The sequence below is a fragment of the Ostrinia furnacalis genome, unplaced genomic scaffold (assembly GCF_004193835.3).
Source record: "Ostrinia furnacalis isolate ACB-3 unplaced genomic scaffold, ASM419383v2 OfSCF4444, whole genome shotgun sequence".
Taxonomy (NCBI): domain Eukaryota; kingdom Metazoa; phylum Arthropoda; class Insecta; order Lepidoptera; family Crambidae; genus Ostrinia; species Ostrinia furnacalis.
Genome location: NW_021134683.1, coordinates 257,890 through 284,180, shown reverse-complemented (window position 1 = coordinate 284,180; position 26,291 = coordinate 257,890). Strand labels below are relative to the sequence as shown.

The following is a 26,291-nucleotide window of genomic DNA, read 5'->3' as shown; positions in this document are numbered from 1 at the left end:
ACTTCCACTGTAGCCCGGTGCGCCAACTACTACGACTTACCATGTTTTTCTATTCCTATAATTAAGAGCAGTCATTTACTGCACCTTATTTAAAGGTATTTAATATGATACATTTTATTACAGTAGAACCGTTTATTAATTTGAATACATACATAGGGTCCTAGATTATACAGATACCTAAGTAGTTAATGTAGAGTGCTTCAAATTAATAATTTTCCACTGTTTAGGTAAGTTTTTTGGTCTTTGAAAAGATAAGTTTACAGCGTCAAATCAAGCTTTTGAGTAAATTTTTAAATAATTGCAATTTCATTGTTTTAATTATCATTTAATCTACTTTGATGCAACTGGGTTCTCATTCTCATACTTCATATTTATTCGGACAAACTATCAACATCTAAAGCATAGTTATTTTAAAATTACTGTAATAAGTTTTAAGCAAATAAAAATAAATTTCAATAAAAATCGGTTTATGAATGACGGGGTTTTGAGGTGACCAATTTGAGGTGAATTATTTTTGAATCATTTTGACCATTCAACCAATTTTTTTGTATGCTACACAATTAATTTAAACTAATATTAACTTAATTATAGCCGATCTGTAATAAACTCCCGCTTCGATCGAGATTGCAGGTGACTCACCGGCGCAGGTGTTGCCAACAATTTGTGGCACATGTTTTTGAGAATATTACATTTTTTACTTGGTACTAAATAATAATTTTCTCTTTCTTTCTTTCAAAAACTAGTTGTTAAAATAGGTCAAACACTCAGATCCGTGAAACTGTGAGTGGTCTCCCGTTATAAGTCTATTTTTGTGATTTGTATAGTATTACTAAAGAAGATGATACATATTTGCGGTAGTTTTTAATAAGTGTAAAATACTGAATTAAAAACTACTAAATACTAATAAATAGTGGAGGCTGCGTACCGGAAAACGCAGCGTGGGACGTCCACCCATTGCATCGGGGGAAGCCTATGTTCAGCAGTGGACGTCCTATGTCTGAGATGATGATGATGATAAAATACAAAAATACACAGTACTTAGTTAGCAACAAGGAAAAAGAAAACTAAGTTATAGTATAGGTACTCATTTACCTCTATCGTGCGACTGATGGTAGAGTCATCAGCAAAAAATGGTTTTTATGCTCTACCTCGGAATGTTGACCGCCCCTGCTCCTAAGCGGTCAAATCGTGCGCTTGTACCGTATCATTTTTGTTGTTGCGCGGCCCGACGCAACACCCAACACATTTTTAGCATATCATTAAAATTAAACCGTCGGCTATGATAGTGCTATGTCAGTGAGCTTTAAGTTCAGTGGAATAAAGACTAAAACATGACGTGCGCTAGAGTTTTTGTGCTTCTGTGTTTGTGTGTTGATTGGACTGTTAATGCACAGTTTGGGAGTAAGTGCTTTAAGTTAGTTAAATAAAGTAGAGTGTTATTATTTGAAAGAACAATAATAACATTTAATTAAACATCTTTTAAATAATTACACTCTACTTAGATCATTAGGTGTTCGTAGGTATTTAAGACTACACTTTTGTTCGTAAAGATAGTTATAAGTAGCCGGTCTAGGATATGCACCATAAATAAATCTTATCATCTTATCATTATCGAATAGAGCTTATCATCTAAGATGCCTCAATAAGATTTTATCATAGGCGCGCATCCTAGTCCTTACAGACATAGTTAAAGCTAACATTATTTAAGTATCTACAAATTAACAGTTTTCTCGGACGTTGTCTTCATTTCTTTTTAGGTATCTACTCCATAGTAAAAAGTGTGCGTAAACTGCGTAATTACGAACACTTACGCCTACTCGGCAAAAAGTGAGGATATCGACATCACTCTTATAGGGCATCCACCGCGTTTTTACATAATAGGTATACTTAGTTTGCCGCAATCAGTCGATTGTTATAAGATTTCTAAGAATACACGCACCTGCTCTGTCACCCGTATTTACAAACATTACTGTGAGGTCTCACAGTGCGCGCGCGTACATGCACAGGGTGACACACGAACCAATCACAGAGCTCTATTCAACGCTGTGTGTTCGATTTGCTGCTTCACTTAAGCAAGCATCGTTTGTGAATACGGGCGTATTTCTCTCAAGTTCTTGATACATCTTTAGGAATCATTCTCATTTAAAATCTAATTAATTTAGGGTTACTTAGGAACCTCTCCAAAAAACCATTCGATAATCATATTTATAGAACAGGACAAATAAAGTCATAATTTGTTTGTTTTGCATGCATTACTTGTTTATGTAAAGTTGTGTTGTTGGTAGATCTTTGTCAATAAATAAATAAATAAATAATTTCTTCAAAGATGCCGCTGCTGATGCTGTAATGAATTTCAAGAAAATTCTGTACTTTCCATAGTATTTTCAATGAGACTCATAATTTCAATTCAATGACTAATGTTTTAAATTGTTTTGGCTTGCGCACCTAATGTATGGACACAGCGGAATATAAATTAGATCAGGTAGATAATATAGGACTCGTTATACACGAGAGCAAAATGCATCACGTTCCAATAATTGCAGGGACACAATGCTGTAGCCTCGATTATGGCTGAACCATAATGATTGCGTTGTCAAGGTCATGTTTTAAACATTATTAATGGGCTCATGTGGATCTTCTTTACTTGCGATCTATAAAAAGCTTTGTATTTCATAATCATAAGGTTCTGTTTCCATAAATTGGTTTGCCTAATTATTGCGAGATTTTATTAATTACTTGAAAATCGAAACTTCGTGGTCACATCTACAACGTGTCCCAAAATTCAAGGATAAGCCGGCGCCGCAGGATGGACAACCTAGTCACGACTACTTTAGGAAAAATAAGAAAAAAAATCTATCTTAATTATTTTTTAAGTTACACAATAAATAAAGAAATTCGTCGAAAATTTACCCCTTATGATATTTTACATTACCACGGCCACAATTTTTCAAATATTTCTGTTTTTTTTGTTTGTATCGGCAACTTATGCTGTCCACACCAATTCTTAAAATCCCCAGAATCCATGCAGTTTTTACACAACAGTTAATCAAAATATGATATTTCCTTAAAATTAATTTTGAACGGTTTTTACTTTCACTCCACTTTGACTCGTCGTTTTGTAAAAAAAGTATGAACACTTCTGCGGCAAGTTTTTTATAAAGTTGACGCAACTATCCAAGATTCCAAAATGGTATAACTCTAAGAAAACTAGTCGCAAAAAAGATATGCGTAGGTACCATTTTTACAAGCACTTCGCTTGTTAGTTAGTGTGGGACAAATCTTGCAATTGAATTTAAGACCAGTTCTCCACAACCGATTGAGCTGTTTGGTATACTTATGTAAGTACGATGACAATGCATTATTATGGTACCATTGAGCTGGATGGAGTCTCGAGGTGGCCATCAGAACTTCTAAACGAAACGGCGGAATCGCATCTAGTTTGGGTTCGTTGGATTTGTCTTTTCGAGCACTTTAGTGCAAGATGATGTCCTCAGAATGCTGTTGCGACTGGCTCGTACCCTGGTAATAAGGGATACAGATTTCTTGCGTATTTTGGCGTTAAACCCGTCTGTTTGGTAATCCGCAAACATCCCTGATGCGCTAAAGCTTAGTTACAACAGGATATTGTAAAATTCCCACGGGAACGGGAGTTAGCGGGAAAAAACATTTGTATGAAAAAAACTAAACCGCGTAAGATAAATAAAGGGGGTAAAACGGGATCCACGCGTACGAAGTCGCGGGCGGCCGCTAGTTTAAAAATAAAAATACAAGACACTAGCACTAGAAAATAAATTTTGGGCTAGCTCTCTCCACTTGGATTTATTCGTCCAAGTCTCTCCACCATATGATAGCTCACACCTCTCCGGTGCGATTATTGTCAGGAACAAGCCCATACGTAGGTACCTACTTACACCTATAAGTTATGTAAAGATTCTATAGGTAGAGTGGAATTTAAGTAGAATGCGAAAAGTATTTCCTTATTTTCAGGTATGACACTGAACGTGAATTTCGACGGGTCAAGCAACGAAAATTCGGAAAACATTAAAGTAAGTTGTCTTCTTGAAAACAATTTCAATTTACTACGTGAATACACAACGTACTCGTAGTTGATTAAACATGATATTTACGTATATTTTAGGGTCCATGTCCGCCCTACACGTCTTGCATGGCCATCAGTTCCTGCCCTATGCTAGAGGACCTGTTCGACTTTTCGTGCTTTTCATCAGACAGGTAAGATTCTATTAACTTCAGACTAGAATTATTTTTGAATCATTTTGAGCAAAGTTAAGCAATCTACAACGAGGTCGATAATGGATGGGTTCGATAGATCATACGTGGCATTTATCATACATAAGCATCTGGTCAGATTCTTTAGGGTGTTTTGTTATACCTGACACCAGGTAGGTGTCCTTAAATCCAAATATCCTAATTCAACCAATGAGTACTCAACCTATTTTAAAGAATCTTCCACATCACATCTTATTAAGATTTCTGATCTTCTCAAAGGTACTTCCATCGCCTAAACGAGCTGACCTGTGGCCATGCAAACAGTGAGGACTACGTCTGCTGCCCGTCCTGCGAGGGTGACAAGATCTACAAGGAGGGCGCGGAGAAGTGTGGCCAGAGCATGGTCAGGGGCATCAACTACAACGGGCTTGGGGCACACCCTTGGGTGGCTAGAATTGGTTTCAAACGTAAGACTTCTCTTGATAAAGTGTAATGTACGAAAAACTACGAAATAGCCATAAAGTAAGAGTGCACTAATCCTACTTTCTTGCAAAGCTTAAAACAGCTCAAATTGAATGGATCGCCATTTCAACTGAATTTGTGTTGTGTATAATGCTCATTTCATGCTTTTATATTTATTATTTATTGAAGGCCGGGAAATATCCCTGACTGTAAGGAATGAAAACAAGGAAATGATGAGTGATACTGTTTTTGTTATTAGCTATAATTTATTTTTGTTTTAGACAAAGACACGGGAAATGTGAAATTTGCCTGCAGTGGTTCTATTATTTCAAAGAAAGTGGTGTTAACGGCCGCTCACTGCGCCCTCGCGGAATTTGAAGACTATAATCAAGTGTAAGTTTTTAACTTAATACAGAACTAGGTAATGTTTTTTGAACCTGCAATTTTAACTATATAGGATCTATATTAAAACGTTGAGAAACCTGACATATTACTTAATTACTTAAATAATGTTGTATAATCTTGAACTTGATGAACTTTAAAGCAAAAGCGTTGGTGAAAAGAAAAATTACCTGGTGCTTTATTTGCATCCAAGACCTCTGAAACCAAAACTCTATCTGACAGAGAAGTTCCAACGGACTATCAGAGACTTTTTAAACATAGTAGACAGTAAAGAAACTATCTTCTTCCCATGACCCATTAAAGTATAGTCCCGAAGTGGTGGTAGAGTTAAATGATTAAAGGAAATACGTGGACGAGTAAAAGCGCTCATTAAAAGTCTATTGTAGAAATTAAATGAGATGACTTTTATCATTTTAAGGCAGGCCCATCCAACATACGCCACAATGTGGCCCGCATAAGCATTTCAACCGGCCCGCGGCGGTTCTCCTCTCCTCACTAATGCTAGAGTGCTTACTATTACTTTCGCTTTTGGGTATTTTTTGGCCCGCTATAGTTACAAAAATATAAATCCTGGCCCTCCACGAAATTATGTTGGACACCCCTGTTCTAAGGTCAACGGTGGTGGTCGGAGAATGGGACTACGCCAAGAGTATCGACTGCAACGAATACTTCTGCGCGCCCCCGACCCAAGCCATCAAGGTGGCGTCGGTGGTGCGTCACCCAGGGTACGAGCAGAAGGTATTCCGGCATGACATAGCGCTGATCGTGCTGAAGAAGGATATCAAGTTTTCTGGTTAGTACTTTGATCTTTAATTTTTAATACTTTGGGTAAGTTGTTTTTTTGTTACGATTTTTCTATACTATCTATACTCTATATTATACATACCATAGAGATATAGAGAGATGCCAACCAATGCGCTGAGTTCGAAACTCAGTGAAGCATATTAGAAATTCACACACACAAAGTAATCAAAATCCCAACTAATATTATAAATGCGAAAGTAACTCTGTCTGTCTGTCTGTCTGTCTGTCTGTTACGCTTTCCCGCTTAAACCTCGCAACCGATTTTGATGAAATTTGGCATAGAGATAGTTTGAGTCCCGGGAAAGAACATAGGATAGTTTTTATCCCGGTTTTTGAAACAGGGACGCGCGCGATAAAGTTTTTCTGTGACAGACAAAATTCCACGCGGGCGAAGCCGCGGGCGGAAAGCTAGTATTATTATATGCTCATTATCCACTGCGGTATCAGTACTCAACGTTCGAATAATCTTTAGTAGGTACTACGCAAGCAATGTAAACTGTTTACATTATGACGTCGCTGCTGTCGTCATTGCTGTCACGAGCAATGTGTTCTGTTTTTGGGCATATTGCTGCGACACTGGCACCGCCCCCCTGTCACGTCTCCCTTTAGTGTCTGTGATCTGTGATACATACCATCTTTACCATTTTTATTCAAATTTATTCCGACCTCTAGATAACAAGAATCAATTCCGAACCTTTTGGGCTAGTAATTCGGTAGGGTGCCAATTCGATACACAGACCAGACTAGGCGGCCAAGGTATTTGGGACCTGTTTACCAGAACTGACAAAAATACAATTTAACTTTATGTTACATGTAATTTTGGCTTGTATGAACGATTTAGCATAAGCATTCAAAAGAATTTAAATGAAAACGCAATTAGCTTTTGTATGTCAGGTGTAGATAACATTTTGATGCTAATCGTTCCGGGAACTGGCCAAAAACCGGAAATATGGGTCATCGTCTGATCATCGCGGAAATGTCATTGAAGCTGACTCCTGGCTTCCGACGTGCCCTTGACAGGATCATGACCATCATCCGTGCTCTGGGCATTATAATCGAATAATTGGAGCTGCTGGTGACATTGATGAAGTTACCAGGGTCATGGGATATTTAATTTAGTTGAATCATTGTTGTCAATGAATCGGATTTGAGCGAATTTATAGTGTGTTTTTCTCAAATTTAATGAAGTAAGATCTGATCATAGGATCATTGTTATTGAAAGGAAAAGACATTGCGAACTTATCACCAAATGACATAATAAAGCACACGTTACAATTAAAACTCATAATCAGTCAAAAGTAGGCACTTTTGACTGTAAGGTCCAGAACCCACGGCGAAACGCAACTACAACGAAACTGCAACTTCTAGTTACTTTTGAGTTGCATCTAAGTTTCTGCCATAGCGTCCGTTGAGAGACCACACGTGACGCGACCAGTTTGAAACCGATTTGAACTGGTCAAACTGATGGCGTCATGTGTGATCTCTCAACGGAATCTACTATGGCAGAAACTTAGATGCAACTCAAAAGTAACTAGAAGTTGCAATTTCGTTGCAGTTGCATTTCACCGTGTGTTCTGGGCCTAACACATATAAACTGTATGTTAACTAATTTCATTGTGTTTTTACAGTGACAGCAGCACCTGTATGCTTGACCAGTAATCCGGAGGTGGTTTTAAACGAGCGAGCTTTGCTGGTCGGCTGGGGGACGCTTTATGGACAGACTAATGTGGTGAGTACAATAAATTGAAAATTTTATTATACATGTATCTTTGACTCTAATTCAGCTTTACAGGAAGTTCTTGTTTACTTATTTCCATAATATTTTGTTTGTCCAGTTTATTACATTGTACTTACCTATGTCGTATTGAACTTTGCAATGTTTTCCAAGTTGCTGATCTTTTGAAATGTTGCTTAAAACATCAAGGTATCTAGTTGGTATAAAAATAGTTCACATTTTCAAAATATTTCTATTACGATCTTTTAGCAAATTTACAGGAAAATCTTTCACATAAACTACCATATTCGCAGAAAACTCATCATGAAAACATTAAACACGCGGCTTAAAATAGTTATTGAACAACATGAATTTCATGATGCATGAAGATAATTAGGTTGACCTTACTCTCCGTTTTCAATAAATGATGTATCTACCTGGCCATTTATTGAATAGGTAACTGGTTATTATGTTATCACATACCGGTTATGATTTCATTCGTACCGCGAATCAGTAATGCAATCAAATGGTGGTTTACATCTTACATCCTTATTTATTGTTTTATGAGACAGCCTCAGAAATGGAAGACGTGGAAACTCAAACACAGTTATTCACCAATCACTTCGTATATTTCTTGTGCAATACAATTCGTTTCACAGCTCGAACAAGAATGCCGCCATGGCACAGAAGTATCGACAACCGCGGGTATCAATACACTGTCTTTATTAATTACAATACTTCATAACTTTGATTTATTTGTATTTATTTACAATAATAATTTAATAAATAATTTAATAATAATAATCAATTACCTACAGCACGTTAATAAATTGTATAAACAAAACTATGAAGTATTTCCTAAAGAAACGGAAGTAGTCGATATCATTACATAATTGCATTCAATAATCAAGGTTAACTTACAATATTAAATAAAACTATTATTATCAGATCTATACATATGTTGTAAAATATATAAATATAATAATGAATTATATAAGTAGGCTTACAGTTTGGAATCATAGAATCTTTCATTCTTCAATGCATCTTTCACAAAGTACCTACTACTATCGGCCACAGTTTTAATTAACTATCCATTTCCGTTTTTGCTCTCGATCTCTTCAAGGTGATTCTTTGCGATAAAACGAGACAGCTAACACTGTTGCCGTTAGTACTTACCTAATTATTTTTGTTTACGTCTTGAACCTGTCAGGCCGTAGGAAGTGTGAAATCCTTTATTTGTCCCTACTAAATTAGAGGGTTCGTGCGACTGCAGTTGAGACTAAGGCTGAGTTGCACAAAATTACTTTGACCGTAACTACACTCAACATCAAATAAACCGCACATTCCGCGACGTGAACTTTAAAGATTTTCTTCTGACACAATCATGGTGCCCTAACAATATTGGTGTTATTTGAAAGCCTAATAAATATCCTTAAAGAAAAACACATTTAATTTCTTAATAAATGATTAACATTAACCATAAATGTGACTTGAAAACAGACCTCACTTTGGGCTCACCTCGGGGATCAATTAGACCAAATTTTATGTTTATAAAACCAAATAATGATCACACGTGTCTTCTTTAACAGACGGATAGCGATTAATCCCAACATAACAGTTTTATAGCCATAAAAGTTAGCTCAAGCGTAACTACCTATTTTTTGAAGAAGTGACTCTGGATCCTTCTAAAGACACATTTTTGGGGTAAATACCTATCCTTTAATGAAATGAAGTGTAGAACTAGGCTTTTAAATGGTGCCAATATTGGTGAGAAGTGGGGATGAATACGTTTGAAAATGCTTGTCGCGGGAGGTGCGATTTATTTGATGTCGAGTGTAGATGACCTGATGATGATGATGACATCTTCCAGGTGAGCCGCCAACAGCTTCTTGAAGTTCCCTTGGTCTCCCTAGAGGTGTGCGACCGCATCTTCGGAAAATCCGTAACAATACACGAGGGACAGTTATGCGCGGGCGGCGAGGAAGGAAAGGACGCCTGCTCGAGCTTCGGAGGATCACCACTAATGGTTATGAGGAACGGGAGCTATGTGCAGGTGAGGATCTATAACGTAACTCATTGGCGGAAACAAAGTACATTTTTTATGCATGACAAGGCAGGTATTTGACCGCAATCGCACCTGGTGTTAAGTGAGATGCAGTCTAGGATGGTACACATCTGCCCTGTAAGTGCCTATTTACTCTCGCCTTGAAAAGGCCCGGATTATAGCGTTCAGGAATGACAGCGGCGGGCAGCGAATTCCAGTCCCTAGCTGTTGTTAAACTTCGGTCTAGTTCGGACCTAATATGAAATTAAAGATATTTGACATCTCGTTAGTGGTCAATACTGTTAAGAGATTGAGGACTGCCTGTTAGTTATAAATTACTTGGTGTATTTATTACCATTTTGCTTAGGTATTGAACCATCGGGCATGAACCATCCTGATTGTCAGGATGAAATTGGCGCGCTCAACGCTAGTTAGAATATTCTGGATTTTATGATAAAGTTTAATGCAACTCGTCGCCACCAGGACCAAATTTCCAGGATGAAAAAATTACAAACGACTCGTGGTGGTTCATTGAGTCTGACATTAATGCTAGATAAAAAGTACTTCCTAAATAGATACTATTATTGTTCTGCGTAGGAAAAAAGTCAAAATCCTCCATTTCCCTCTGGTTTAGGAACAGTCATGCACTTGCAGTGGATTCTAAATAGTTAAATGATCTATTGATAGATAACCTAAACTGAAATGTCCCACCAAACTCATTGACAGGGGAGCGCCACCATGATCACCTTTATAGTTTCCAACATGGCAAAAATCGGAACAAGCGATCCGGTATTGACGGTGGCGCCCCCTGTCAATGTCACGGATTCAGTTCAGTGTATTGGGTCTATCTTGTTCTTTCTTCTTTGCCTGGCCTATTCCCATTTTATTTGGGGTCGGTCCTCCACGTCATGGGTCTGTCTCCCTCCATGGATCTACCTTCTATTAATTAACCATTAAAATGTTTCAGGTCGGCATTGTATCCTTCGGCTCGGAGAACTGCGGCAGCGAGGGAGTGCCCAGCGTGTATATAAACGTCGCGCACTACTACAAGTGGATCGTTGACAACTCGCCTTCATAACTTGCCCCGTATCTTAGAGGATTTGTCACACTGGACGCGGATTGCGGTCAGGGCCCCGATGGGCTAATTTGTAATGTCTCCAATTCATTCGCGTTTCATCTCTAGTCCACCCTCCAGTTACAGTCCATATTCATTCCAGCTGATGTGCAATTCGGTATCGCGATAAAGTTCAGTTGCACACAAAGACGAAACATTGTTTTTAAGCACTTTCTATTAAAAGTCCGAACACCTTATTTTTTCACTAAAACAGCAAATGTTCGTGAAGCGTTTGAATTGCGTTTGAGATAAAGTAGCTTTCTGTCAGCTTTTACACAAAGATGCAGTTGCGTTCCGTTTACGCATAGTTTACGATACGAATTTGAGCAAACAGCTGATTTTCTTTCGTCGTCCAGTTGTGTTGCAGTTGAAAATATTATTTAGTGAAATCGAGGCGCAGTTCCAACAAAGTGAATGCAGCCTGGCCATAGACAGCGTCCAGTGTGGCAAATCCTTAAAGGTTACCCTAGTCGAAACTACAAAAATAAATAGAAGATACTAAATATCAGTATTACAGTTTATGTGCAAAACGAAAAAAATATTTTGTAATAATAAATCCAACTAACAAATACGTATTTACCGGTATTACCTATAAACTTAATTTTGTTGGACTTATTGATAATGCATAATAATATCAAAGAACTAGCAGGGAATTTAGCGGCAGTTGATGTAAAGTTCAAAGTAAGTCAAGACGTAAAGATGTAACGTTGGTAGGTACTAGAATGTGATCGGATATACCAAATCGTATTTTGATTCATTCAATACCAATCACAAATTGTATCAGTTCTTACTACATAACGTATTAATGTTCTTAATAACTTAAGTGTCAACATCGTGTAATTTTCTTATAGTGAAGTTTGGTTGTAAGACTATGAAATTAAACTAGATCTAAATACAAAAGTGTTTTAATCAGAAGAGTACGTATCTCATGGCCATGGAGTTGTAGTGGCGCGCGCAGATTGGAGTCTCTTTGAGCACCGAGCACAGGGTACCGACCAGGTCCACTTGCGAGGAGTCTTGGATTTGCTGGTTGAATATCTGGAACCAAATAATAATCGTAGTTTTAATCAATGGACGTCAAATCTATCTATATCTATAAAAGCGAAAGGTCACTGATTGACTGACTCACTCATCACGAAATCTAAGAAACTACAAGTGGTAGAAGTCTCAAATTTTGCAAGGGCGTTCCTTTTAGATGCTCACTAAGAACGAATTTTATGAAACTCTACCCCTAAGGAGGTAAAACGGGATCAGCTGCTGGTAATGGATAAAGGTCTCTCCAAAAAACAAAGGGGGGTCCCTTATTACAAAAAGTCACTCTGGTTGAACTCTGGTTTAAATTGACATCTAGTATGGAAATGACATTTTAAACCAGTGTTCGTCAAGGGCTTCACTTCTATATTATTTTTATATAAAGCCCTACAGGTAGAACTATAAAGCGCGATTGACTGTTAAAATCGAAGAAAAGGTAACAATTCTTGACTAAGCATTGGATTTGTTTTTAGAAGTAGGATAAATCAATGACGCATAAAATATCGTGAACATTTTGTAGGTCTCAGAATTCGGCGTCTATTGGAGCTTCCATCCAGCAATGAACTGTTTTAAGCTGAAAATGATGATGATGATAACAATGATGAAGCACTCACCCCATCAATAGTGACCGTGGGCACGAACTTCGGGCTGACGAGCCGCGTGAGGTACTCCGCGTCGAGCTGCAGTTCCGTTCCCCTGCCTGATGCCATGCAGTCCCTTACTAGGTCAGGGGAAACATTCGCTTTTTGCACGCACTGGAACAAAACAGGGGATGGGTTACGTCATCAATTAATTTATGGGTCATCAACACAAACAAATTGCGCTGGCCGCTATCGTCTGGCGTAGGCGGACTGACAAGTGCTTTACGCAAAATGTAATTTTGATAGATAGAAATAAACATTTAGGTAGGTTTTGGACACACCTTTTTAAAATAAAGTATCTAACCAACGCCTTTACGCCTTTAGCGCTCGACTTTTAACTTGCGCTATATCTGAACTCAAAAAAATCCGGAATCTAAATTAATCCGGGATCTAGATTTAAAGAAAATATTTAGCGGAACATCCAGCTAGAAGCCCTAAGCCCAAACAATAAAAGAAGATGAATGGTGAATGTAATAAATGGGAAAACCGATCTAGAGAAATTGTTTTGCGGTCAGAATATCTAGAGCCTAACCTTATCATTCCAAAAGCTTTACAACTAAATACCTAAGATGCCAAATTATGATTTCAAGAAGTTCTAAAAAGACTCGTCTAAAGTTCTAACGTACTCACCGAGAGATCCCCCTTAGCTCCAGCGAATGTTTCAAACTCGCACGCCACGTAGTCCACTTTCTGGGCGTCAGTCCGGTCCAGCATTTGGTCCAGGGCACAGCTCTGAACTACGTTGCCCAGGCATTCGGACGGACCGTGCTGGCATTGGAAACCACCGTATCCTTGGTTTATACTCTGAAAAATTCAATGCGTAAAAATGGGTCAGTCGTATTGTCGCAAAGTCAATGGATTTTATCAAGATCAAGGCTTATGATCCGTATCAGACCACAGACGCACGGCCAAATTCCGATCAAGTTGTACAAACGAGGTGAGCAGCAAATACGTCACGAATAGCATTGTGGACGTCATAATGTTTTCTCGTACTTACGTAATGAGTTATCTTTAGGTACAATATGTACGGTAAATTTTTGTTAAAACTGTTTCATCGGCAGGAATACATTTTTTTGAATAATAATTTTTACTCATTTGCAAAAGGATGTTAGTGTCGCCTGTTGCGTTAGGGTTCTCCTTAACCCGTTTGGCCAGCGGCCAGATCAAATCCTCAATTGTCCTGTGTTAAGCTAGAGAAGGTCGTGTTCTAACAGTGGAAAATAAATGAGTCGATGATTATGACAATGATGAAGCAAAAACAGCAGTTTACCAGTGTCTCATCGGACTAGAGTTGACTAGACTTTCCAAACATTCTTAGAACATTGAAGTTACAGTTGAAACTCACCCTTGCTTTCCCGAACGGCACTAGCATGAGCATAATGTGGTCTGAAAGCAGCTTCATCGCCGGCCGCAGCTGCTCCAGCACAAACGCCTTGCTGTCCGGGCATCGACTCTCATAGTACACTGAGATGAACAGCTGGAAAGCACAAAAACCATTTAAAAGGGGTACATGCTCCGGGTTTGACATACAGTCCGGGTGATTGGTATCCGGGTATTGGTTTGAAAAGAAGAAAATGATCACCCTGACTGTATACGGGACTATTCCCACCTCTCGTGCCCATCACTGCAACTCCTGTGTAGCCAGGAACTACAGCTTGACCGCTATAAAAACCCAACCAATGAAGGTCAAGTTTGTCCCGGGGGAAAGTGGACCCGCAACGAAATTAATCAGAAGAACATAGGAGGAGTTCGAAATTAAGGTTCGACTTCCCTCCATTGCAAAGCGGATGACAGGTGACAAAAAAGGTTTAATAACCTTTAAGAAAAGATATTATGTCCTTTCCTTACCTGTAGAAAAATATCCTACTATGGGTATAGAGTTAATCAGCTACTCGTATTACTTTCAAGTCGTTACACATTTCCAGGACCAAGTTATTCCTAAAGTAATTTCTAAACATGTTAATTTCTACAAATATTTTACTTACAGCTTTTATAAACATTCCATAGCAATCGAAGCCTCAATATAAAGTTTCATGTGGGCTCAGCATGCGTAGATTTGAGATTATGTGACCTAAATATCATATGAACTATATTCTCACTGCTTATGTATGCGAGGTTAACTCGTTCGGATGTAGTAGAGCAGTGAAAGTTGCACTAGTATCGACCAAACCTATATTGTAAGGACTTTGATGCCTTATGTGCATACATTGTCAAATACATAGTTAGTATTATGCTCATAAAGCTATAGATTTTTAAATGAAGCCAAGAGCCAAAGAAAACTAATTATTATTATTCGGCATTAATTTTTGCTGTACCCAAAAAACTTGACTAAATATTATTCACAGTAAAACATCTAACACCTATATGCTAAACTTATAATCTATTCACAAGTTTTGTGTACAATAACAAAGTGCGAATAACTCGCTAAAACTTTTGTATGTTCCTGTCAAATATAACTTTCCGCTTATTTGACCAGAATGATTGCTTTTAAAAATAATAATGGCTCTAAGTAGGTACAATCGCCCGTCTATATTTTCGATGCAAAATCGCACCTATTACATACTGAATAAGAAGCTTACAATATATGTGTTTGTTGCTGCGGTAAATTGTACGTTTGCCATGCAAATTGACAAACAGAAAAACAATTCTCACACAAGTCATTACTTGACTAGACTATTGTCTACAATTATTACAAACATCATTTATTTCTCATTCATTACCTAAATGATCATTAGTGTACGATCTAATTGTTTTATGAGAAACTATGAAAATACAACAAATTGATTTGAAAATGCAAGTTACTTATAAATCTTTCACATTATTCAAGGAGAAAGTATTAATACTATCTACTGGTCACTTTCAGATGATCCAAATCAATTAAAGACGTGGATTACTTTCTCCATTTCACATGACACTTATATTTTAATTTAATGTGCCGGATATCCTTACCGGTAAAATAAAGTTTTTATGGCCATTTTTATGTCTAAGGACAGTTTGTTACAAGGAAGTCCCATCCCGTTACATATTAAAATCTCTCTAAAATATATAGTTACGGACTGAAAAGTCAAGTTTCGTAAGTTAATCGTAACTTATATTGTGCAGGACCGTGCATTGTGGAAAACCTTGGAGGAGGCCTTTGTCCAGCAGTGGACGTCATTTGGCCGAAACGAACGAACGAACGATATTGTGCGGTCCTGAAAGTACTTACAAAGCTTCAAAATAAGCACCATAAAAAGTTTTTGGCCGAAGTTATTTGTTAAGTTTTTTAATACTCAAAATCCTATTGAAATAAAAATAAAGTAAATAAAGTAATAAAGTTATAAATAAATAGCTAAGTACCAGCTTGACTTGCGATCCATAATATTCTGTCACTACTTTAGGGATGCTGGATCCAATCCTATGCCACAAAATATAACAGAAGACAAACTCCATACTAAACGCGCTCGAGCCACGCACACATAGACAGACACCGCTCTAGCACAAAATATAACAGAAGGTAAACTCATGTATGTACCTCTACCTCTCTCGCTCGCACGCTCGGCCGTCGCGCTAGGGTTGTCTTGTCATGTGTTGCGTTTATTTCGATAAGATAGAAAAATGTTACTCTTAATACTATGCAAGAAAGACAATAACAAATATCCACGTATACTTATTTATATTTAGTACGTTATTATAGTAATAGTTTACAAACAAATACACGAGAAGGAAGTAGTATTTAGTTGAGTGACTATTATCCAACTAATATTATAAATGCGAAAGTTTGGATGTCTGGATGTTTGTTGCTCTTTCACGCAAAAACTACTGAACGGATTTTGATGTAACTTTACAGTATTATTGTTTACTAGCTTTCCGCCCGCGGCTTCGCCCGCGTGGAATTTTGNATAGTGTCAACCACTCAACTAAATCCTACTTCCTTCTCTTACTATAATAACGTACTAAATATAAATAAGTATACGTGGATATCTGTTATTGTCTTTCTTGCATAGTATTAAGAGTAACATTTTTCTATCAATAACGAAATAAACGCAACACATGACAAGACAACCCTAGCGCGACGGCCGAGCGTGCGAGCGAGAGAGGTATGCAAAGCGAGGTACATACATGAGTTTACCTTCTGTTATATTTTGTGCCTATGCCTAATGTCTTGTACAGGGTGGCCCAGAAGAAAGTTCACTTTTGAAAATTCAAGGAATCGAAAACTGTACATTTTTATAGAACTTTTACTATTGCAATTTAAAGGAAATTTAATGGAATTTATTTTTAAATTTAACTTTATTTAATTACATCGCCCAGGAGATTTCCTTGACGCTTACAACATTCGATCAACATACATCAAAATCTTGAAATGTGTTTGTTAGAATTACCTCGAAACCTATTTTCAATTTTTTTCCGAATACTCAGCTTCAGTTGCTGCATGGTTGTTGGATTATAAAAGTACACTCTATTCTTTAAGTAACACCACAAAAAATAATTTTCTGGAATGAGATCAGGGCTTCCTGGGGGCCAGGAGATGTCACCCCTGCCTGAAATTATTTTTTTTGTGGGAACATGTCTCTTACCATATAAATGCTCTCATTTGAAGTGTGACACGTAGCCCCATCTTGATGAAATCAAGTGCTCAGGTCATAGCCTTGCGAATCTTGCAGCTTTGAAATCAAAAAGCTTTTCAGCCTACCAGTATAGCGCTCTCAAAAATTAATCATCCTTTCATTGCAACAAACCAATTAAGCAGGGGTAAAATCTCACTGCCTCTAAGAAGCGCTAATAATCTCATTCCAGCAGACTTATTTTTGTGGGGTTACCTTATGAGCAGAGTATACTCTAATAATCCAAAAACTCTGCAGCATTCATTCATCCTGAATCCATTTCGAGGTAACTCTAATGAAAGTTTTCCAACATTTTGATGTATGTTGACCGAATGTTGTAAACGTCAAGGGAATCACATGTACGATAAAATTTATGAGAGAAAGTAAATTTTAAAATAAATTGCACTAAATTTCCTTTAAATTGCAATAGTTAAAGTTCTACAAAAATTTACAGTTTTCGTTTCCTTGAATTTTCAAAAGTGAACTTTCTTCTGGGCCACCCTGTATGATTTAAATAGGAACTAGAAGTAGGAGTCCTAAGAAAGAGTCCATAACTTTGTTTTCTGTCCACACTATTAAAGGATACCGGTAAACGCACACAGTGACGTTAAATACAATAATACAATGTGATTGTATTCATTCAAACATGAAACTAAAATCAACCGTAAATTGCTGCTATTGTTTGCATAATCGTGCTGTAAAATGATTTAATAACATTCATTGTATTGCCGTAAAACCATACAACGTGCATTTACATTAATTTCTTTCAGTGTCAATAACAGAGGTTTCTTGTGAAATAATTATTTTAGAATACTATTTTCAAAATTATGAAGAACTTACAATGATAATTATCAAAATAATAATAAAATCACCTTTTGTGGCGTGTAACCCGTAGCAAAACCATCAGCGACAAACACAACAAACACAAATAAAAACTTTTTAAACATGATGTCTTACTGTCAAAAAAGCGCGCGCAACTCTTTTACGCACGTCACTGGCACTCGAGAGGATTTTTACTTTTTTCACCGCTTTTTGTTCTTCAAAAAAGTTTTTATTCTAAAATAAACAAGTGAAGCAAGCGAGTGGTGGTTGCGAACTGTCTGCAACATTTGTGTAAACAGTTAAACACGTGAATGGTACAATTATTTGCTGTTGACTAGCGAGTTCCGACCACCTGGTACGTTTCGACATTTTATAATGTGTCATTAGTATTGAAAAAGACATTGCAAATTATTTATAGAGGATTTCAAACTAGTTGCGACGGACGTACAAGTTTACCGTTTAAGTATAGCAATGCCAATTCCGGAACACGTTTGTGGATAATTGTTGATTTTCTAAATGTAGGTAGCTTCATTACTTATTGATAATGAAGGCTAAAGAAAAAACCAATTAACTATCTACCTACCTAAATTAATTAAATTTTAGCAGTTCCAAGTAGTTTTAAGTCAGTGGCCTTTGATTTATGTGTTTATGTTTAACTTAACTAAGATGGTTTTCGTTAAATTGTGACGTTCGAGCCAGCTGACTCCCCAAAACCGTGATTTCTCTCTAGGTTTAGAAATAATTGTTTCACAGGTGAGCACACTTATTCTACCATTTCTACATTTTTACTCATTGTTTTCTTATACCGTTTTAGGTATAAGGCATAATTTGTCCGCAAAGAGGCTCGTCGAAACCCCAGGCCGATCTAAACTTTTATTCATAACGTTTATTTACTCACTAGCTGACCGGGAAAACTCCGTAGGACCGCCTATTTTATCAAAAATAATGCAGGATTCGGACGGTGAAAGTATTTTTCAAATCGGTCCAGTAGTTTCGGTCCTATTCAATATAACCAAACAATCAAATCTTTTCCTCTTTATAAACTATAGAAAAACACACTTACCCAAAAGTCAAAATATCATGGTGAGTTGAACATACAAAGAATAGGCGAAAGCTAATGATATAACCAAAATCCAGTAAGGCTGTATCAAGTATAGTGCATAGAATATCACCATTATCACCACAAGGAACACCAGTATTTCCATTTATGTTTGGAAAGCATTTTGCTGGATTTTTGTATGAGTTTTGCTTTGCCCATTATGTTAAATCCATTTCTGTTTCATTGGCTTCAATTAATGATTGAATTAGTTTTATATTTGATCCATTTTGCAGATAATAATATATTTTATGGCTTGATAATCCATTTTAATCAGTATTTATTTGTGTTTACTATTATGCGACATTGTCAAAATGTCACAGTGACGTCAGATCGGTATCAAAATCGGTTCAAAGATATTTATTTACCTTCTTGTCTATAATTTTAAAATGAAACGAGGTTGGTTAGCTGTATTATTTTATTCCTTACTGATTTCATAATCAATACAGGTTTAATTAGTAGATAGGTAATTGGTAATTATTTCTAGTGGATGTTCGCATTTAAGTACCTACCTAGAACCAACCTTTGATGTGATTGCATTACCTCCAGCAACTAACTGAAGAAGCTAAAGTAAGTAGATACCTGAATACAATATCTTATGAAATAATAAAATAACAAATAATAATGAGTAGGTGTTTGAAATTATACCAATAGTAATTCTTATTCAATTAATTAACAGTAGCCTTTTAAAGTACATAGTTAGCTTATGCTTACGACAAGAGCTAAATGCTATGATGCTTGTTGCACAATTTATCGTGCCATACTCCTTCTTTCCAACCTAATATTCTTCTCCACATGTTGGTCCAAAGCCGAGCATATAGGCCTGCCTGTCCCCATGTGCGTGGTCTCCGATCTATAGTTCTTCAAGGTAGCGGTATATTCTGCAGGAGCGTTAGTTGGCAGACCAGCTACTAAGCGATGGTAGTAGTTCCTCACGTCTTCTTCTAGATGTTCCACGTGGGATAGCATCCTGACTGACTGAGGGCGATAGTTGTCTCGTACTTCTGTGCGGAATGTGCTGCCAAAGAAGAAATTAGTAATCAAATAAAATATTTCATTTTGAGAATTATTAAATGATTGTACCATTAGGTTTTCAAGACAAGACATTGAAAAGAGCCTACTTACATACTAAGAATTTGAATTGTTGTTTGTGTGGACTGGGTATCATGTGGTTTTACCAAAATTATGATTGGAATTCGAATTTGTTGACTTTTTTTGGAGAAATAACATTGAATTAAGGTTGATCGATATCAGACCACCACATCAGATTAGACATTACACCTCAGTTGCTACAGAAGAAAGAAGAACAATAATGAACTACAGGTTTGGTGCTCAGGATATAAGGTAAGGAGGGAAACTAACTTGTAGAGTCGCTTATTCCTAAGTCACTGTCCATAGAGTCCTAGTTCTACCTAACAATAGATAAAGAGAAACAATAAATAAACAGTTTTATTGAATAGTTTACCCTGGTACCCATTGCGGATTATTGTGTGTGCGGATTTCCCTAAAACCCTCTTTGAACTTCTCTCTATCGTAGATAGACTTCTGTTTGCTGAGAGGCAGTCTCCATTCCTCTGACTTGTGCTTCGGTCTTCTGATCTGAAATAATACTCGAACTTAGTAAAAAAAAATACTAAAATGTTTTGAGTAGTACCTACCTATACAAGATTCCGAAAACCGAAAGCACTGGTGGTGGGATCTTATAAGGATGAGCTAACTTGTACAGGGGCAAAACAAGATATGTCACAAAAACAAAAAGTTACGTAATGAACATTTAAATGTTTTATAGTTTAAAATATTCTTATGTGTCACTTAAAATTATAAACTACTAATATAAATACATATGACTATTACTTGTTTTTACGCTTTTTGTATAATCTATATAAATAAAAATGAATTGATGTTCGTTAGTCTGATTATAACTCGAGAACGGCTGGGCCGATTGAGCTGATTTTGGTTTTAAAATGTTTGTCGTAGTCCAGGGTAGGTCTAAACGGTGAGTAAATACGCGCGCGATATTGTTTTTCTGTGACAGACAAAATTCCACGCGAGCGAAGCCGCGGGCGGAAAGCTAGTTTCAAATAAAAATACGCGGGAAATCGAAAATATTGCCATCAAAAATATACTTTTGAATACCCTTCACTTAATGTTAACTTTCTAACAAATGTATATCTCTCTGGTCTGGACCACTCTTGACTCTGTATAGTGTAGGATGGCTACATAGTAGATGGAAGAAAGATTCAATAAATTAACATCATCATTTCAGCCACAGGTCGTCTACTTCTGATTATGGTAATAATAATAATATCAGCTCCAACTGAACCCTCTCTACTAAGTACTTCAACTACAAGAAGGCTATTACCGGCCAGTCTTTAAATCATGAGAAGGTTCAGTTGGAGCTGATATTATTATTAGGTATGTGTAAAAATAAATAAATGTCAATAGGTTTCAGTGGACAGTGCTCATAGAGTTAACTTACCCATGGATCTTCAGAAAACGTGTAATAAGTGATGATGTCATTCGAAGCTGATAGCTTACTGAGCTGATCAGCAGTGAACGGCCGGTGGTGCAAGCGACTGGTAGTCAGGTAGGGATCCAGGTATTTTTCGAAGCCTTCGTGTGTCGTGTCTAGAGGTTCTAGTTCTTTGTGCCAGCTGGGCTCGATCTCTAGCTGTAATGTAGAGTTTATGTTAGTAATATTATAGGAAGTGACCTCAACCACACCAACGCGTGCAGATCGCCATCCCTGGCGCGATCATAGGCCAATGACAGGTCGCGTGGACTGTCATGGGTCGCGAACTCGCGATCGCGCAAGCGCTTTACGTTGGGTGGAGAAGTCAGATCTATCATTTGTTTCTTTTAAAGGCACCCAGTTAGCTCTATCAACTTTGAAATAATCTATGATTCATTCTGTCTTGCTAAATTGTGTTCTTTTTACAGATTTTTGCTACTCATTATTTGGTGAAAGGAATTTATGACACTTACTGGGTCTGGTGTTAAGCTGGCAGGATGCTTGAACTGATCCTTGTCGGTCACCAATCTTGGAGGGGTGGTGGGTGGAGGGTAAGAGGTTTTCATCACCGAAGTCGCATGCGCAGAACATAGTGGTACTCTTTCTTCGAGCTGAAATTACCATTGAACTTAGATTAGTTTTCCTTAATGATCGAAGTATGTGGGAATTCTGCTTTACAAGAATGTCTGTGTCAAGAATTCGCTTATTTTTTAAAAAATAATTGTAACAATAATTTTTTTTTCCTTCCTCATGTAATGTACGCAGTAGTATTATTATGTAATACATAAGATATTTAGAATGTTGATGAGTACTACGAGTAGAAACATCAGATAATCAGTTATGGTTTAGTACACTTTCCATTTGTCGAAAATATAGGGGCTAGTTTATACTCAATCTGCTCTTTCAGATATTTGCCAATCTCTCAAAACTGGTGTGAGAAGAATTTTCACCTACATCGTTTGATTATTATACATAAACTTACTCTTCTGCTAAGAGGGTAGATGTACTCATTCTCGGTACAAGAAGTGTGTTTGTTGAACCTCTTCGTCTCCGGCGCTTTGCGTCCGAAGTCCTTCGTACTTTGCGACTGTGTCAGCTCTTTAGTTATGATGTAGTCTCTCATGTAGTTCTTGATTTCTTCTATAGGTGCTTTCTGAAAATACCAATTTAATTAATGAGCTATGGTCTTACCTATTCCTTATACTAGCGGCCGCCCGCGACTTCGTACGCGTGGATCCCGTTTTACCCCCTTAGGAGTTGAGTTTTGCAAAATCCCGTCTTGGTAAGCACCTACGTTCTAAAAGGAACCCCCATGCAAAATTTGAGACTTCTAGCACTTGTAGTTTCTGATATTTTGTGATGAATGAGTCATTCAATCGGCACCTTTCGCTTTTATAGATATAGATAACGTTTTATCGAAACATGGTTGACAGATTGATTGAAATCTGAAAATAGGTAGGCACGAGTATTTAAGTAATTTGAAATCGGGCCTTCCTTCCCCATAACACGTTCATAGCTGGATATAGGTCTCTTGCAAGGATTTCCTACGGTCATCACAACCGGTCCTACGCTCCCAAGCGCTTTCTCGCTATGACTTTCCCCTGTTATCGACGGATACGTAAAGTAACATAATAATTGACAGTTTTAATTCCGATTTTTAGGTCCGTCCGATTTTATTTCCGATTCGTTGCACTATCTTACTCTGGCTTTAACAAACGTCAAAAATCTGTCAAGCTCCATACAAGAAACACCGGTTATCGTTATAGTTATGGTCAAAGTTAGGTGGTGCAACTCAGCTTTAGTATGTAAATAACGCTTAGCTTCGCAACGCAATTTTAGAAACTGTCACGAACTTAAAGTTTCTGCTTACGCTCTGTGTTTTGTAGGAAAATAGGTAATAAACAGTCTGGTCAGACTTCCTAAGCCACGTAATCCTGATAAGAAGCAGACATGAGTGATACATAGGTAAGTACCTACTTACCCCGAACATCATTGTCTCCGGCTGACTCCTCCATCTCCTGCCAATGGTTTCGCTGGACTCTCCTGTTTCAGGAAACTTTCTGACTGGATATCTGATACGAACTGGATCCCAGGACGGACAGGGATCGGTTTTTAGGTATTCTGCCTGCATTTTCTTGTTTGGTTTGGTTGCTACACTTTATTTTCTTAGAATCGGAAGATTATTTCAACTAATTCTAGTTCACTCCTTAACCTACACATAGGCAATAGTTTGCTTATAAACTATTGTTGTCATGGTGTCACTGTTAAATCAATATCGTGTCTTGACCTAAGAGATTTATCATTCGTCATACAGGGTGTCTAATGCAAAGTTTAGTGTTAGATTCTACGTTGTAGTATTTACAGGTATCTAATAGCAAGTGATATTAGTTACTAACAGTTACCTAACAACTGAGAAGGTTTCAGTATAGTTAGATATTAGTTTTTAATTTCAAGCTATCATTGCTTTCAAAATGTTTTCAGTTTATTAGCATGTAACGTGTAGGTGCATAAAAAGGGTAGACTTTTGAGTAATTAGTAACTCTGAGAACTATTTTCAGGAATGGATCTAGGATCATAGGAATGTTAAAAATAACAAAATACAATAGAGTTTGGTAAAAATTCCTTTACTTCTTCACAAATGACTGAAAATGTTATCAAAACACAATATACGTGTTATATAACTAACGTTAACATACAGACTGCAATAAATACAAAATGGCGTCCAGGCGCCAGACATATTCAGATGTTTCGGTTCTTTGTAAAACTCCAAGGATTAAGACTTTATTGTCTTTTACAGATAAAATATTAAAAATTGTTTGAGATAAACACCCCTAAAATTAGTCACATGCGAGACAAAATGGTACAACTTAAAATTTCAAAATATCGGGCATTATTTTTTTTTGTCGATTCTAAAAATGGTTAAACGTAACCACGTAATTATTAATAAGAGATAACAATTTTTTGCAGGAGAATAAAAATATAATATATTAATTGATAAAGCAAAGGGTGTTTATTATTTTATAATATTTTTTTCCGTGTGGTGTTTCACAACAAAAACTTATTATTATAAGCCTCACGTTACCACAGATTAGCAACCAAGCAGCATAGGCGAGGAAGACTCAAAGACAGTTGGTTTAATACTACAAAAACATTATCTGTGGCAAAGACAAGGCAGTTTCTGTTAATCTGAATACGTACCCTAATGGTGAATAAGTTTGAGCGATCAAATTAATGCTGATGTATTATTTATTTCATTAATTACAATAAAAACTTATGATATTATAAACAAATTAACCATCCAAAAATAATTATTTTGCATTTGTCTTTTGTGATGAACATAAATTAAAATTAATGGCAGTGAAATAATAATATTATGTTAATTGATTTTGCTTATTTTAAAATTATTTGTCTATTAGCAGTTACGTTGATACACTTCTTGATCTGGCCAAGTAACTAACAATTCACAATGGATTAAAATTAATAATAATATAAATTAGGACCACTCGGTAAAACCTAATACGTGTGGTTAATATAAAAGAAATCTTTGAGATTAAGATCATAAAACCGGTTGTATCGCTGTAACTTATCCACCAGTTAATTAACGTTGTGTTAAATAGTTGCCTTAAACTTACGTATAAATAAATTATATTAAGAAACGTCTCTACGAATATACAAAATTAATACAAAATCCTTACTTTACTAATACGAATTACATCACAGTTCATAAAAAGTTAGATTAAACAGTAAAATACCGATACTTCAAAAGTAAATTTTTTAGAACAACAAGAATTTAGTGAACGACTAAAATTTGAACTAAAAAACAACGATTTGGTGACTTTGTTCAGTGTACATATCGAAATTTAGGAACATACATAGGTACACTCGAAATAAAACTACCTTTTCAAGGCAGTAGATTTAGTCAAATAAATCTACGCGAAAAATAAAATTAAAAAATAGATGCACAAAATTGTAATGTCCATCGAAACTTGCACACGACTCCAATGAAAAGATACACACTCTATAATTATAAATGTACAAAAAAGGGTAGTCAGAACCCGAAATAAATGTTCAGTCAGATAAATCATCAGGTAGGTACTTAATCTAATTATTGAGTAAAAAAGCTACATATTACATTAGGCATGAGGTTGATTAGCGATGCTTCGAATACTGCTTAAAAGCGCTGTACTTATAATAAGGTAAGCTTATGAGAAGTTATTAAAAAATCAGTTGCGTAATATCGTAGAAAATATCACTTTATTAGATTTACGTGATAAAAATATAGATTTTCTCCACCACAGTACCGTCCAACACTTATTTTTCTACTGAGCATGGTCGACAACCTTTTTGATGTTTGTGGAATTTAATTTTTAGGCTAAGGCTACACATCTTCTGTGGGTACTGCTAAGAATCAATCAAGTTAATTTGAATAATCGTAAAGATCATTCAACTTAGCTAGCTCCACTAATAGATATTATTAGTAGCTTTAGCACTGTTTGTTGGCTGCCTATTCGTCTTAGAACTCACAATGTAAAATTAGGTTAAGAGATTACTTGTCACTTTTTAAATCTGTCCCCCTAAGGGTAAGAAAGCAATGCCTGTTGAGGCCATGCGATTTTCGCATCTATCCTCTTGTAAGCAAGGATGAAGTTCTGGCCGCTCTTTTCTGACATCACGTCTTGTGGACAATCATTCTCGTTCAACATTGTCTCTGTAACAAACAAACAAAATTAGTTATCGTAACGGATGTAAATTGGACACGTTTAAAGAAACAGGATACGATAAGAAGTATTTGCTGAAGATATTTTTATATTGAAAAAATAAATAAATATTCTCTA

General features: G+C 36.6%; 4 protein-coding genes across 11 annotated transcripts in view; 1 reads left to right on the top strand and 3 right to left on the bottom strand.

Annotated features, from left to right (window-relative positions):
- The first annotated feature begins 575 nt into the window (after positions 1–575).
- Positions 576–11,384, top strand: LOC114359523 (chymotrypsin-like protease CTRL-1). Its single transcript, XM_028313957.1, has 9 exons — positions 576–1,401; positions 3,988–4,046; positions 4,139–4,230; positions 4,507–4,694; positions 4,971–5,082; positions 5,703–5,884; positions 7,524–7,624; positions 9,480–9,662; positions 10,621–11,384. Exons 1-9 carry the CDS (start codon positions 1,332–1,334, stop codon positions 10,729–10,731), a joined length of 1,098 nt encoding a protein of 365 aa, XP_028169758.1. The 5' UTR covers positions 576–1,331; the 3' UTR covers positions 10,732–11,384.
- Positions 11,385–11,561: 177 nt separating this feature from the next.
- On the bottom strand, positions 11,562–18,260 carry LOC114359524 (GILT-like protein 1). The gene is made up of 5 exons (XM_028313958.1): positions 17,899–18,260; positions 13,786–13,917; positions 13,071–13,244; positions 12,414–12,554; positions 11,562–11,805 (listed from the first exon to the last, which is right to left on the bottom strand). Exons 1-5 carry the CDS (start codon positions 17,971–17,973, stop codon positions 11,677–11,679), a joined length of 651 nt encoding a protein of 216 aa, XP_028169759.1. The 5' UTR covers positions 17,974–18,260; the 3' UTR covers positions 11,562–11,676.
- A 1,434-nt stretch (positions 18,261–19,694) lies between these two features.
- Positions 19,695–23,587, bottom strand: LOC114359507 (uncharacterized). The gene is made up of 6 exons (XM_028313937.1): positions 23,438–23,587; positions 22,439–22,609; positions 21,930–22,067; positions 21,424–21,615; positions 20,410–20,543; positions 19,695–19,962 (listed from the first exon to the last, which is right to left on the bottom strand). The coding sequence occupies exons 1-6, from the start codon at positions 23,585–23,587 to the stop codon at positions 19,695–19,697; spliced, it is 1,053 nt and encodes a 350-aa protein (XP_028169738.1).
- Positions 23,588–26,019: 2,432 nt separating this feature from the next.
- spri (Src homology 2 domain-containing protein sprint) overlaps positions 26,020–26,291 on the bottom strand; it is a 167,036-nt gene continuing 166,764 nt past the window's right edge. For all 8 annotated transcript variants that reach the window (XM_028313928.1, XM_028313929.1, XM_028313931.1 and 5 more), the window contains one exon: positions 26,020–26,164. In XM_028313928.1, coding sequence (XP_028169729.1) covers positions 26,031–26,164 — 134 coding nt within the window. In that variant the 3' untranslated portion in view covers positions 26,020–26,030. The remainder of the gene's footprint in view (positions 26,165–26,291) is intronic.

Coding starts and splice junctions, on each gene's coding strand:
- LOC114359523 (XM_028313957.1), top strand. CDS start 1,332: ATGACGTGCGCTAGAGTTTTTGTGCTTCTGTGTTTGTGTGTTGATTGG. Junction 4,231..4,506: donor TCGTGCTTTTCATCAGACAG/GTAAGATTCTAT, acceptor ATCTTCTCAAAG/GTACTTCCATCGCCTAAACG. Junction 5,083..5,702: donor TTTGAAGACTATAATCAAGT/GTAAGTTTTTAA, acceptor CCCTGTTCTAAG/GTCAACGGTGGTGGTCGGAG.
- LOC114359524 (XM_028313958.1), bottom strand. CDS start 17,973: ATGTTTAAAAAGTTTTTATTTGTGTTTGTTGTGTTTGTCGCTGATGGT. Junction 13,918..17,898: donor CGGGTTACACGCCACAAAAG/GTGATTTTATTA, acceptor TGTGCTTTCCAG/CTGTTCATCTCAGTGTACTA. Junction 11,806..12,413: donor CCACGGTCACTATTGATGGG/GTGAGTGCTTCA, acceptor ATTTGGTTCCAG/ATATTCAACCAGCAAATCCA.
- LOC114359507 (XM_028313937.1), bottom strand. CDS start 23,587: ATGCAGGCAGAATACCTAAAAACCGATCCCTGTCCGTCCTGGGATCCA. Junction 21,616..21,929: donor CCAGCTTAACACCAGACCCA/GTAAGTGTCATA, acceptor TCTACATTACAG/CTAGAGATCGAGCCCAGCTG. Junction 19,963..20,409: donor AATCCGCAATGGGTACCAGG/GTAAACTATTCA, acceptor CTTCTTTGGCAG/CACATTCCGCACAGAAGTAC.